Source organism: Frieseomelitta varia, unplaced genomic scaffold (assembly GCF_011392965.1).
Source record: "Frieseomelitta varia isolate USP_RPSP 00005682 unplaced genomic scaffold, Fvar_1.2 scaffold_165, whole genome shotgun sequence".
NCBI lineage: Eukaryota > Metazoa > Arthropoda > Insecta > Hymenoptera > Apidae > Frieseomelitta > Frieseomelitta varia.
This window is the reverse complement of record NW_025109361.1, coordinates 395,660-409,900: the sequence shown is the minus strand read 5'-3', so window position 1 is coordinate 409,900 and position 14,241 is coordinate 395,660. Positions and strand designations below refer to the sequence as shown.

The 14,241-nt window shown below is 47.4% G+C and overlaps 1 protein-coding gene across 1 annotated transcript in view; it reads left to right on the top strand.

Annotated features, from left to right (window-relative positions):
* Positions 1–10,507: 10,507 nt before the first annotated feature.
* The window catches only part of LOC122538500 (heat shock 70 kDa protein cognate 4-like), an 8,618-nt gene continuing 4,884 nt past the window's right edge, over positions 10,508–14,241 (top strand). The window contains exons 1-4 of the mRNA XM_043672643.1: positions 10,508–10,724; positions 11,393–11,511; positions 11,995–12,324; positions 13,102–13,500. Of these exons, the coding sequence (XP_043528578.1) occupies positions 10,523–10,724; positions 11,393–11,511; positions 11,995–12,324; positions 13,102–13,500 (1,050 nt within the window). The 5' untranslated portion in view covers positions 10,508–10,522. The remainder of the gene's footprint in view (positions 10,725–11,392; positions 11,512–11,994; positions 12,325–13,101; positions 13,501–14,241) is intronic.

Genomic DNA, 14,241 nt, shown 5'->3' with positions numbered 1-14,241 from the left:
AAACGTTCGCAATCGCAAACGACACGAAGATACAAATGGCGAACGCAGAGAGTCATGCACACGACAGTGAAACGTGTAACCGGTTAATATCGCGTCCGCGAACAGAAGACGGTCTTGCGATCGATTATGCACAACGACGAAATGCCAGTTGCATTCTAATCACGACACGGCATCGACCGTCGCGACTTGTCGGTTGCAAACCTTCGGAGCTTCCGCTACTCTCTGACGTTCGATCAAGCTGAAAAATTTCGAACAATGAACAAATGCACACGCGCAACGTCTAGTCCCTCGATTTAACGCTTGCATAAAATTCTCGCGCGGAGCGGTGGAGAAACAGTTTAGCCAGCGTCGCGACTAATGCTTCTCTATTGCCGGTATTAGAGTTATAAATCCGTTGTTGGCCACAGAAGGCGGCGTAGTCCACTCGGGATAATCCTGTAATCGCGCGGGTACGAATGAATTCAAGACGGGGGATCTGAATAAGCCCTCATTATAACGCCCTCTTTTCACTAGTTTACGCAGGAGGATATGAAAGTCGCCGCCCGGCTGGATGTTTCCTCCGGCCGTTTTTATAGACGCGGAGGCGACGAGGAATTTAAAAGACGCGAGCGTCTCGAGCAAAGATAACAGCCGGACAGTGGGCGTTCTCCCACTTCGTGAGATGTCTACGTCACCTCGAGAATCCTGCGTACATTTACTGAAATATTCAAACGCCTGCGTATAAATACTCTGCAACAAACGAAAAAGAAAAAAAAAAACCAAAGAAGGAAAAAAGAAAAGAAGAAAGCAATAGACAACGATTGGAACAGACGAGTTTACAAATTTAATTTTCTCAAAGACGGGGCTGTAGCGCACGAGTTTTGGAACTAAAAGCGTACATGTACGCGTGCTTCTTGTAACCTGATTTTCGCAGCTGCGCGCCGCATCAGGGCCTTGGAAAATCAATGGATGAGTTCTTGACAAGGTGCTCGAACAATTCGATCTTGCCGTGAAATCGAGGCTAATTAAGAGTGAGGCAGGACCGTAACGCGATTAAGTCGTGTGCGCCACCGTGTGCATTCATCGTCCTCCGTGTGCAACATCGTCTACCAGCGTGCGCCCCTCGCCAACAGTCTTTTTTCTCGCGGTTCCTTCCGCCCTTGTTTGATTACTCTCTTTACGGCGGTGCCTTTGCCAGCACGGTTCGTTATGGCGGCGTGTAACGAGCCGGGCTAATAATATAAGAGCACGGGAAAGCCACGGATTCTCGCGGCTGAAACGGCCTGGCGCGGCGAGGAGCGTACGCGAATCGTCGATGCTGTACGAGCCGAGGCAAACGATAATTGCTTTGATTCATGCAACTATGCGGCCGTTTCCGATGCGATTCTATTGCACCGGCGGACGGTGGTATGTACGCCGGCCCGGGCGAAAGTCCCCTCAGACCACCAACCGTGAAATCGTACCACAGAGTTTTAACTTTGAAGTAATTAAACAGGCGTGTTCCGATGAGAATCAATTTCACTTTTTATCGAGGATGCTTCGCGTTTATCAGCTTGTTTTACGAACGAAACGCTCAATATCTTGCCCGCAAACGACCATTCGTTTCGATGGAAAGTAAAATCGTTCCGGCAACTTGAGATTTTTGTTGGGTAAACTCGGCAGGCCACCTAAAGCGAGACACGCTAGTTAGTTTAGAGACACACGGGGAGACGTTGCAGAATCTGTAGATATTTTCCGTATTTTCGCGCGTTTGATCTGTAAATTCTAAATCACGTGGTTCTTTCGACCTTCCGCTCAGCTTCTTCCAGTTTTCTTCAACAACCTACGATCTGTTGGTAATCAAATCAATTCGATCGGAAAATCTGATGGACTCCAATTCCTAGAACATCCGACTCCGTTTCGAACGCCCGTACGAAATGTGTAACTTTTACGCGGTATCGCGACAGTTCGATGCCAGCCGACGGCAAAGCAAATGCGGCGTTAATTACATTCCCTTCGGCTTACAACCGCGCAGTCCCTGGCTGAATGTGGACATTTTCACATCCTGCGAGGATTATAAAACGCCATACCAAACGTTGTGAACGCAGATTGCATCTTCCATCCCCCCCCCCTCTCTCTCTATATATGCATACGTATATATCCATCTTTTCTTTCAGTTGCAATGTTGCATCCAACGAGCTAATCAGTTCGTTCTGACCTACGTTGAACCGGATCGTTAACAGAAGCGGCGGGATAATCGCTCGCAGATAACCATATTCCGGTTTTGCGGCTAATTGAACCGCTGATTGATGTATTATCTTCCGGACGAATCGTTGCGCGGCTCGATTACCATTTGATCGGTTTCATCGACGCGACGGGCCGAGGCCCGAGCGATGGGAAACATTTTTAGCGTTTCTACGTTTACGCAGACCGCGGCGCGCCGTCCTCGTGTCCGGAGACACTTCGTTAGCGTCGATTTATTTACCGTAAAAATAATGTCGCCGAGTTTCTTTGATCGCAGTTCTGGAAATAACGAGAGAGCTTGGCGCACGATCGCGCGCGTAACCGGCCGATTCGGCCAACAAGCGTTGAAAATGTTGATATTCGCATGCAGCGTGGATTCGAACGACCGTCTTCGAATATAATTCGTCGCGTTTACGAGGAACACGATCACAGAGTCCTGTTTGATTCAATGGGAAGACAACTTTGATATTTAACCGTTTCAGTGTCAGGGACTGTAAAAATAAGAAAGCCGTGTTGGATAGTGCCGTGCGGCGTGATAGCGCTTTTTTGGCATAACTAAAAATGTCAAGCAACGCAATAAAAATAAGCAAAGTAAAAATTGCCTATTCATGCACATTTATGTGGTTTAGGTTTAGTTTGTCCGTGGTTGTCATAGATGAATTCTACACCTCCGATTTGATGGAGATACATGTAAGAAATTTGCCGCAAAATTGACCTTGACTTTGAGTTTCAAGATCAAAATTGCATTGTATTTTACTCATTATGGAGGTAAAACTTTCTCAAGGGACCATAGGTCATAACCTAATATTTCTCTTGAAAAATGGCAAAGAGTTTCTTAATCATTTAACGCTGTGGACGCGTGCGTGCTAACAGCGACTTTATGGTTATGGACGTGTGGATGTAATGTTTATACTTCGAATAATGTTAACAGTTAGTTTAGTTATTTGATTATTTAGACTCACACTGACATACGAAAATTACGTAAAATGGACATCCACGCGTCAAGAACCAAAAGTCGCTGTTAGCACGCACGCGATTCCAGTGTTAAATGATCAATAAACATTTTTGCCATTTTTCAAAGAAAACGCTGCTAGGCTGCGATGAGTAGAATACAGTGTGAAAAAAAATTTTGACCTTGAAATTCAATTTTGCGGCAGATTCTTTACACGTATTTCCATCAAATCGGAGGTGAAGAATTCATCTATTTTCTTTCCACCCTGTGCATACATTGCGATCATCGCGATCAAACGCTGTGGTACCAGAATAATAAATAATAAATCTCGATGGATGGTTGATCGAGTAAACGACAAATTTCTAAAATGATTTTGCCCTTCCAAGTTGCTCTTCGTCGCACAGACGATCCAATCTCATCGAAATCTGACAATCACCAGCAAACGAGACGTCGTATTTCCATCTGTCTGTACGACACGACACGACACAGGGGTCCATAAAAATTTCCCGACGACTTCACCCTTCTGCAACGCGTGAGATCTCCGCGCCGGGGGCGAGGAGGGGCGGGAGGGGGGGGGGGGAGAGAAAAACTGCGAGCCGCATTGTCGGGCCACTCGTGATGCTTATTTCGCAGCCACTCTCGCGAAGCGTCTCTCGAGCGGCTCGTCGTCGCGAGAGGAGCATTGAATCGGTGAGAGAAGCGCGCGGAGAGGCAGCCGGTCTCTCCCCTCGGGGGGTGTGCACACCGGCAGAAAAGAGAAGAAGGAGCCGAAGGAGCGGCGCACTTTGCATTTTTATTGGCACATTACGTTCGCCGCGCCTCGCCACTGTAAGCAAGCGTCAAAACCGTCTTCCGGCGCGGTGGCGGGCGAGAGCTCGTCTCACGCCAGTGTCGGGTGTACGTGCCGGCTGGAGAGTGGCAGGATGATTCGCCGGGGCCGAGTCTTATTGGAAATTTCACCGATAGCTCGCTCCCTCCATTAAGGGATGGCCACTGGTGAACGACTGCGGATCGCGCGGGCTTCTGCATTCGATGCACGAATTAATGGATCGACATGCTTCCTCACGTCTGATGGATTCGCTTACCTGTAGATTGCTGCGGCAAGATAGGAGAGAATTGGATCGAATCGCAACGATTCCCTCCCGCGATCCGCGTTTCCCCGCGAGCAACCGAGAGCCAGCACGGCAGAAGTTTTCTTGCGGAGAATCCTTTCCGGAATCACCGTTAAGCAAATGCTTAATTAACCAATGATCCGCCGATGCGGATAAAGCCACGGTTATCGAGAGGATTTTATTACGCCGAGGCGATCGGGGTTAATTCCACGAGACGGTAGTTCCGCCCGAACGAATCGCTGAATATTTAACGAGATTTCGCGAGCAGTTTATCGCAACGTACGACGGAGAATTCTTTTTTAGAATACATACGTGAAAAACGTCATCGGAACTGGTTTCATCGTCAGTTTAAATGACGAATCCCGGGCGGTGATAAAAAGAAGGCGAAAGAACGCTCCCCTCGTTTCCACTTTATTCACAATTACACGCCATTCTTTGTATCTCTTGCCTCTGCAACCACATCCCCCGTGAAACTGGCCACGGTAGTGGAAAAAGAACAAAATCGGGAAAATGACATTCTCTGGCCTGGCAGAGAAGAGGAGGAATCTTAACCAGCGCACGATACTGTTTACTATTTAATACCGTACTACGCTCGGCCGGCTTGACGTTTTATTAAGCCGCAGCGTTCGTTTCGCGGTCGCGCGAATGCAAGTAATTCCGATCCCGCGTCGCGGACTAGCCAGTAGAAATGTTTGCTCTTCGCTAGACCTGACGAGTAATTTACTGTCACAACTTACCGGGCGCACAATAACACGAGCTTTGCTCGCTCCAAGGATTAATTATATCCGGGCCGGTATCGCGTCCAGGTGGACGTGTCTGTAAACGACAGACGTCGTATTTTCATTTCGCCGAAGCTGACGATGCGACCGCAGCCGCACCGCGGCCACGGATCGCGGATCCAGTCGTACGAAACATCGTTCGCGAATCGTCGAGAGAATGACGCCTCGTTCGAGGAGGTCGCGCACGCGTCGAGCCAGTGTACGTGATCCTGGACAAAATGAAAATTGGATCGGTTAATTAGGAGCCTGTGAGTAACTGGATTAAAGAAAAATGAAACGAGTTTTTATGCTCCCCGGTGATTTCATCGAGATCCACGGAAGCGTAGCGTCGTAAAATTCGAAATCGCGTGCAACGCGAATATTTAAATCTTCGCCTGCTGTAAAGTGTAATTCGACGTCATTTTACGATTCATTTGACGAACAGAGGAATTGTAATAACGCGACGTGAAATTCAAACGGGAACGATTCGCCAGCTTCTCTCCTAATATTACGAACAACGTTTCAGGGACGACGGGACGTGGTTAGTTGCGAAATTAAATAGGCATCATCAATTTCGGGATCGCAGAACTCAACGTCGTTCCTCGACTCTCCGAAAATGCTTACTCACGGCGTTCTTTGTCAGCAAGCAAAATCGAGTCGGGGAACCATTGTCGTTAAACGTCCCGATCCCTTTCTCCTTTTCTTTGGTTTTCTTCGCCGCGCCGGACGAAAAGGCGACGTAATTCCAACTCGTGTCTCTTAGGTCCAATGACACGCGGTACGATAAACGGGGCGCTGGTATCCAGTCAGAAAGACACGCTATCTATCGCGCGAGTCTCTTGCACGAAGGGGGAAGTACCTGGGCAGAAACGAGAGAGAGAGAGAAGCGCAGAAACGACAGAGTCCCTCGAATGCAATGCGATGCCTATCGATCGGCCGCCATGTGTGAAATAACTCAAATAACGCACACGCCGACCCGCGTACACCCACGTACTCCTGCACGCCACACCACTCCTGACAGAAACGTTCTTTCTCGCGAGCTCGGATATTCCGGCAGACAAGGGCAACCTCTCTTTCGGGCTTGACGACAGAGGATGGAGCGAGATAAGAGCAAGCGGAAGTGGAAGTAACGCGCGCGCTGGTCGTGTCGGATTTTTATCCAGAATCCGACGATCATCTCGCTGATGAATACGCAGCTTTCATGAATACCATATGAGATTTGTCAGAACGCGCGCGTCTTCTTCCGTACGAGCGCGACACCCGATACGATCTCGCCCGAAGATCGAAACGTCAAGCCGGTGGATTTTTACAAGTCGGACGTCCTCGAAAATCGTGGCCTGAAAATTTGATCGTCGCATATTATTTATGACTTACCGACGCCGAGATGAGAAAATAACGGCTGGCTCTGGATCGGGACAGAAACACGATCAAGACCGAGGCTGACAATGAGACCGAGGATGTTTTCAACTCATTTCGATCGTGCGCTTCGTGTCTTGCATCGTGGAATCTTTACGACGTAGCAATCTTTGAGATGAGCTTTCTCTCGTTTTTTTCGTAAATTATTCAGGAAGTGAAGCGAAGTGAAAATTGGTCAGGCAATTTATAACCAAGGAAGGGAAACTTAATTAACCTCTCCTTTCCTTTCGGTAATCTCAACTTTATTTCTACATCCATCAACCACTTGCGCTGGCAACTGATTGCGGGCCATAACGAGTGACCAAACCGTATACAATAATTCGTCGTTTTCTTTTTGAACGATATCGCTGGATAGAAATTATTGAGAAGTAGTAAATTTATTATTCGTTCTGCCTGCTTTGTTTTACTTAAATATACTTAAAACTGAGAAAAATGTTACAGTTTTTAAAACAAAAATTCTCGACGTGCGTGGCACGTCATTCCAGCGCAAGAGGTTAACGTATCTACCGCATACATTTCCTTGCTTTATGAAAACAAACGGCGTGCACCTTGTTCACGCATCGCTTCGTTACTTCGAACGTGGCGCGCGTCAACCTCGCCGGCCAAGGGATTAGCGCGTCGCGGTCGTTATAAAAGCCGCGTACCGATTTCATTTTATCGCGACGCTGTCATCGGCGAATTATCGCGTAAACCGGCCACCATCCGCCGCTCGAGTGGATATTACGCTGGATCTGCAATAACTGTAAGCGTTTCGGGATTTATATCGTTTCATCCTCGTGTAACCGCCATATTGGCCGCTGCTTCGGAGTTGCTAAGCCCCTTACTATTCGCCCCGCGCCGAACAATATCCGGCTAACTTATATTCGAAATGTTGCAGCCCGTCGCTGCCCTCCAGCCCCCGATCCGCTTGCTCGCCCGTCGCGCTGCCTCTCTTCTAGCCAACGCCGATCGACTCGAGCCGATGCACTGAAAATATTGTAACCGGTTTCCCACTTTCCTCTCATTCAATATCAACTTCGTTATTTACGGCATGTATTATCCGGCGAGAAATATGACAACCGACGCCGCTTGTCGCGGTAGATTACCGGCCCTCCTCGCGGAGTCGCTTTACGACGAACGCTGCCTTCGGCCGGCGGCCACGTGCTATACCAGTTTCGCTCCTTGCCGAGTTATTGCGGTTTAGCCCGCGGAAGTGTATCACGAATTGAAATAAAGTAGAACGGCCGTCACTTTGATATACTCGGCTCCACGATGTATATCGAGGTGGTTCTCTCGCACACCTTGCCTCGTGGATGGATACTGGAGGCAGAATCGTTTTTCTATAAATCGACTCGGCGTCTGACTGCACTCTTTCTTCCATTACCTACCTTCCTATCTGCCTCTTTTAAAATCGTACACGTCACACGTATAGTGTAACGAGCACGAGATACTCGTTGTACTAAAAGTGAGAAAGGCCAAAGGCGAAGAGCACGCGGGTGATCGGCGGTTTCACTCGGGAATCGTAACCGGGGGGTGAAAATCGCGGTTTCTATCGGGAAGCGACGTATTCGAGGCTAGCGAGAACGCGGTAGCCAAGGTGAAAAGAGCCGACGGAACGGTCGTTGAATCGTGGCCAGATCGTGGGAGGGAAGGCACGGTTCGAGACGACTGGTTTTCGGTAGTCTGCCAGAGGTTTTCGCCGTACGCGAGGTCTTCTCTCCATCCTCTGGCTCGTTTCGTTCGGTTCCTCCTTCACCCTCTCCGCGTTCTCGCCGCATCCGTTCGTGTGCATCTCTCTCTCTCTCTCTCTCTCTCTCTCTCAATCCCCAGTCTCCTCTGCATCTCCTCTGCATCTCCTCGCAGCGCTGGCTTCATCCCTTTCGTCGCTTCTGTCCGCCCACTCGCGAAACGATAAATTTCCCGGCTTTAAATCCCAGTCGCGGTACCGACCATCTCCACGACCGCGGCCACCGAGCCGATTCTACAGCACACAGCGTGTGTATACGGCGTCGTGAACGGACGTACTCTCTTGTACCAACTTCGACTGTCTTGTTTACCGGCCCGACGACGTATTTATGACGCTCACGCACACCTCCGCCCCGATCCAATCTCGATATTCGCGTCACCCCCGTTTCGCGCCATCCACCGTCTTTCTCCAAACCGTCGTGCTCTCCCTTTGATTCCTCGGTTCTCTTCTTCCTTCGTCGCGTTTCTGCTACATCTTTCAAGTCTCGATTTTCTTCGGTTGAAGCTTTCGCTGTTGCGCGTGGCTGGGGAAAAGTTCGATTAGACTCGCTTCGATGTTTCTACTTTTGGCTGTAGTACGTTTAACCCCGTTGCTTTACGATTATTCGAAATTACGATAATTCGAATTTCGAAGCATGGAAGGCATTCTAATCTATATTTATCGATCTTGAGTTTTTTGGAGGAATTAAAATTGATAATTCAAATTCAAATTTCCGTGGAACTACAATTTGCCTTCTCTTTCAAATCGTTACTTCTACCACGAGTGTGACTCGATATTGTAACTCGAGGGGTTGATTCTAATGACGTCGTCTGACTCGTAGAGAAATAGTCTTTCTTTTCTCAGTTTTAGAGAGTGGTTTCCATCAGGAAATTCTGCCGAATCGCCTCAAAATTTCTTTGGCTGTGCTATTCTACGTTGAAGATTATAGGTAATACGGGATTATCTGGTAAACCTTCTTAGGTACGTCGCGAGGAATGGTCATTAATTATGACATCGTCCTCCCGTCAGAGAAAGGATAAGCAAATTAACGCGTCACATCCTGCGTTTGGGACTCCCCTTCGGGATAAATTTACCGAGCTCTGGCGGAAGCTCCTCCTCGACGACGCTGGACCAGCTTGGGGCGGAACTTCCTCGTATGCCCGTGTTTCAGTCCCGATAAGAGCCCGCGTCGGTTAATTAATTCTCACCATCAATTTTCTTCCTCTATCTTTACCAATATTTCCCTTTCGAACGAAATCTGGCGAAATCGCGAAGCCTTTTTTAATTTTAAGCAAACATTCTCTCTTTCTCTCTCTCTCTCTTTCTCTAGCTGAACCATCGAGACACTCGTCGAGTAACTGCGTCGAAATTCTATTGCGATCGTCGTTTCGATTCACGGTGGATACTTGCGACGGAAAGTTTATTACGGAACCGTAAATGGGATAGGCTGTATCCCATATGGCGCGACCCTTTGTGCGCGGCACAGACACGGGGGTCGATTCGATACTCTGGTCACGAATCACGGTATCGTCTGCCCGCGTCGTGGATGGGTATCGACGTGTCGCGATCGAACGCGCGAAATTTACGAACCAAGCGATCGATCTCTGCCCGCTCGTATAATTGCGCGATCATATCGGGCCGGACGAGTCTCCCTTTCGAAGTTGAAGTTGGACGTCAATTCAAACACCGTCGAGATTAACGTCTTCCGAGAACATCCGAGAGACATGAAACGTTTCCTTGCGTCACAAATTGAAGTTTCGATGCGTCGATGTCCGATTCTCCGGACAAGAAGAAAAAATCCAGTGAAGGTTTGGACAAATCTAGATACTATCCCTGACTTGATACCACGTCGGACGACGTACGATATAAAATTGAAAAGATTGCTCTTCGTTGAAAAGATTGCTCGATAACTGAGTTATCGCGCGAGAGAGGTACAAAGGTGATTCGAAGTAACGAAGATTACCGATAAATCGATTCTTTTTCAACATTGCCAATCTTCGCTGAATATTTCAGGCGATTTTGAAAGCACAAGAACGCCACCGTCGTAAAACAGAAGAGACACCGGCGAAGAAGGTTTTCGTTAATATTGCATTGTATAAAAGATACAAGACGAAAATGGCGTCTAGAGTACACTTTTACAAGCCTCGATGAACGGCACGGTTTTTTCCCGTGGCACTTTGCCGGCGCTGTTGGCGTAACTCATGCGCCTACAACCAGGGGACATTATTTCGGAACTCGGCTCGATCGTACGCGGCGTTGAACGTGAGACGAGAATACAATGAAAAGATCGGACGATCGGAACAGTCGAGCAACGATTATTTTGCCCACGCCACTGTTTTCATCTCGGCACGTTCTTTCAAATTCCATCGGATCCACGATGACAGCACCGGCGGTAGGGATTGACCTGGGGACCACCTATTCGTGCGTTGGCGTGTTTCTCAGTGGAAAGGTCGAGATCATTGCCAACGACCAAGGAAATCGGACTACGCCGAGCTACGTGGCGTTCAACGACGCGGAGAGGTTAATCGGCGATGCGGCCAAGAACCAAGTAGCTATGAATCCCACGAACACGATCTTTGGTAGGCTTGTTACGTAACAATCGCGCGAGAATTTAATCCCCGATCTCTCGTTTCTGTCATTCTAACGATCCTCGCGACTTCACGGGTACTCAAATGTCAAAGCTTCGAGGATTTCTCAGACTCTGGATTGTTGTAACAAAATTACAACGATCTAGATTCCTCTACGAAAAGTATCTCTCTCTCTCTCTCTCTCTCTCTCTCTCTCTCTTTCTAAAAAAGAAAAGGCAAAATCAAAAACGTATAGCGTTGAACGCGAGTTGAATTTTTGATAATCACGCTGGCAAGGTCCGCCGAGTTGGCAACGTAGCTAGGATCCCAAGAATCACCGTCATTTCCGGGTTTCGGAGCTGGTTTCCGGCTGCAGTAGCTTGCCCGCGGAAAGAAACGCGGCCGGAAACCAGTTCAACGTCGAGAACGCTCTCGTTTCGTGGCTGCCAAATCGACTTACCGTTTCGAGATCTATAGTCGATATATAGCCGGTGCGGACGAGCTCGGAATTCCACCGCTGCCGAGAAATTCGCTCGAGAAGTTTCGTTGCCGCGCGATAACGGGATCGTTCTCGCGATCCTTTCCGTTTCTCGATCATGCGCCAACTGCACGATCGCCGCTGCCAGCGATCGCTCGAATCGATGACTAAGGCAGGCAAGGTAAATGAAATCGTCCGACAGACGCGAAGAGGCTGATTGGCAGACGTTATGACGATCCATCAGTGCAAGCTGACATGAAACAGTGGCCGTTCGCCGTGGTTAACGACGGAGGAAAACCGAAAATCCGAGTCCGATACAAGGTGAGCTGGCCAACGTTTAACGTGGCCTGACGTCCAACCGCGTGAATATCCACGAGGTTTGACGAGGAATTTAATTACGATTCCGTTTGATCTCTCTCTCTCTCTCTCTCTCTCTATCTCTCTCTCTATCTATCTATCTATCTCTCTATCTATCTCTCTCGGCGATATCAACGTTGCTGCCTTATGACCAATGGCCTACATCTCGTGTGATCGATAATCCCCTTTTCGTAGACAAGTGTCTTGTCAAACCGCAAACCGATCCTTAACCCTGTACTTTTCTACGTTCTCCGATTGGTTGTAAACCAACTAGTGTTTCCCTCTATCTTTTACTTTTGCCGATTCGAGAAATTCTTCAAGAAATTGCGCGCCAAATGCAAGAAAGTCTTTTTACAATGATAGGAACAAAGTTTCACATTGTTTGCGCTCGAACCAATCTATCGAGCGAAAAGCAAAGTTCAACTTTTCGGCCGGTATCGATTACAGAACGAGGCGAAGTCCTTCTTTCCCGAGGAGATCTCGTCGATGGTCCTGACGAAGATGAAGGAAACGGCGGAAGCTTATTTGGGGAAGTCCGTCACGAACGCGGTGATTACGGTACCGGCGTACTTCAACGATTCCCAGCGGCAGGCGACCAAGGACGCCGGTACTATCTCCGGCTTGAATGTCCTGAGGATCATTAACGAGCCGACTGCCGCAGCTATTGCTTACGGCCTCGACAAAAAGGGACGCGGTGAAAGGAACGTTCTGATCTTCGATCTCGGCGGCGGCACTTTCGACGTATCGATACTCACTATCAACGACGGCATATTCGAAGTGAGCCTCCCCGTCTCACTGTCTACGCGCGGCTCGCGAACCGCAAGCAGCTTCCTTTCTTCTTCGACTCTCATCGAATCTCGACTCTATCTCTCTCGGAACACCGCCATGCTTCTCCACGTGCAACCAGCCCCGTGGAAAGTTTTTAAGTAAAACCGCCGTTTTAATACCTTCGTCGATTTCCCGCGGATCTTGCGTAGAATGTATAATTACCGGCAACCAAGTCCGCAGCATTTGCAATTTTACCGCAGCGCGATGTTTCCGATTTTATCCTCCGTCAGGTTAGTCGGATTCTAGTGATTTGTTGATTAGTTGTCGGTGATTGCGAGGAAATCAAAATTTTCTCTATTCACGTAAATATTCATGTAAATATCTCAACGCGTGACGTTTGGCGTTGAATTGTTTGAATTCTCGTGCGCTTGAACACTGCGATACCGCGAACGCGTCGAGAGTTAAAATAGACTCTTGACATTCTCGTGGGAACGCGAGTTTCTTCGAGCTAACGCGATTTTTAACTCGCTCTGGTTCTAGCCGCGCAAGCTCGAAGAAAATGCTACGAAAAAGCGATCATATAAGGTCACGACTACTTTGACAGTAACAGTATCTAGGTTACGAAGTATCGCGTTATAATTGGAATTTCTAGAAATATCGAGGCCAATTTGCAAAGTTACGACAGCTTCGAGTTTCCAACGACAAGTCACGTTCAAATTACGTTTTCCAGCAGAGTATGACGGGCCTGTGTCGCGATGTAACACGCGCGTGTATAATGCGATTTAGGTAAAAGCGACAGCCGGTGACACTCATCTTGGTGGCGAAGACTTCGACAGTCGCATGGTGATACACTTCGCGCAAGAGTTCTCGAGGAAGTTCAAGAAGGACCTGACGACGAACAAACGGGCGATCCGTCGATTGAGAACAGCGTGCGAGCGTGCCAAGAGAACCCTGTCTTCGTCGACTCAGGCCAACATCGAAATCGATTCCCTGCTCGATGGCATCGACTTTTACACGTCTATCACGCGCGCCCGTTTCGAGGAGCTCAACCAAGATCTCTTCAACAGTACGTTACAGCCGGTCGAGGAAGCCTTGCGCGACGCCAAGATGGACAAATCACAGATTCACGACATCGTCCTCGTCGGTGGCTCTACTAGAATCCCACGAATCCAGAGGCTTCTTCAGGTTTCTTTGCTTTATTTATTTATTTATTCGCTGAATAAACCCTTCGATTCATAAAAGATAACATATACATACATGTATGCACGGGAGAGAACGCGTATAACTAACGAGCAAACAAACATAGATAATAGTATTTCGAGATCATAGATTATAGATTGTAATATTATAATTATATTTCTCAATAGTAAAGGAATGAATTCAACGATACCTACATGCGATAAATGTATAGTAAGAAACATAATTGAACCAATAACGATGACAAATTTTTGACAATTTAAATTGTTATAACTTCGTAATGGAACAATCTACTCGGTTTCATTTTATAGCGTAAGGTTTCTATTTCTCAGAAATGATTTTACATGATGCAACGGTGTTGGAAAAATAAAGATACTTCTTTCTCGAAAGTTTGTCAAAATTCAAACGCTCGTGAAAACATTAAAAAATCCTCTTTACAATGATCTTTCAATCTTTAACTTATGAAGAAAGTTTTTAACAATTTCAATGAAACAACCTCGTTTTTCCGTTTGTTACATAATGTCAAAATATCATTCAAAAAAGTAAACTAACAATTGACTAAGTTGAAATTTGATCAACTGAATTGTTATATTTTTTATTACGGAGTTATAATCATTTGAATTACAATTTTCCAGCTCTTCACTTTTTACTTGTAAATATAATATCTAGCATTATTCTTCTGTTGCTCTAAGTCTGAAGATCTGTTTGATTAATCTGGTAATAAAAAAA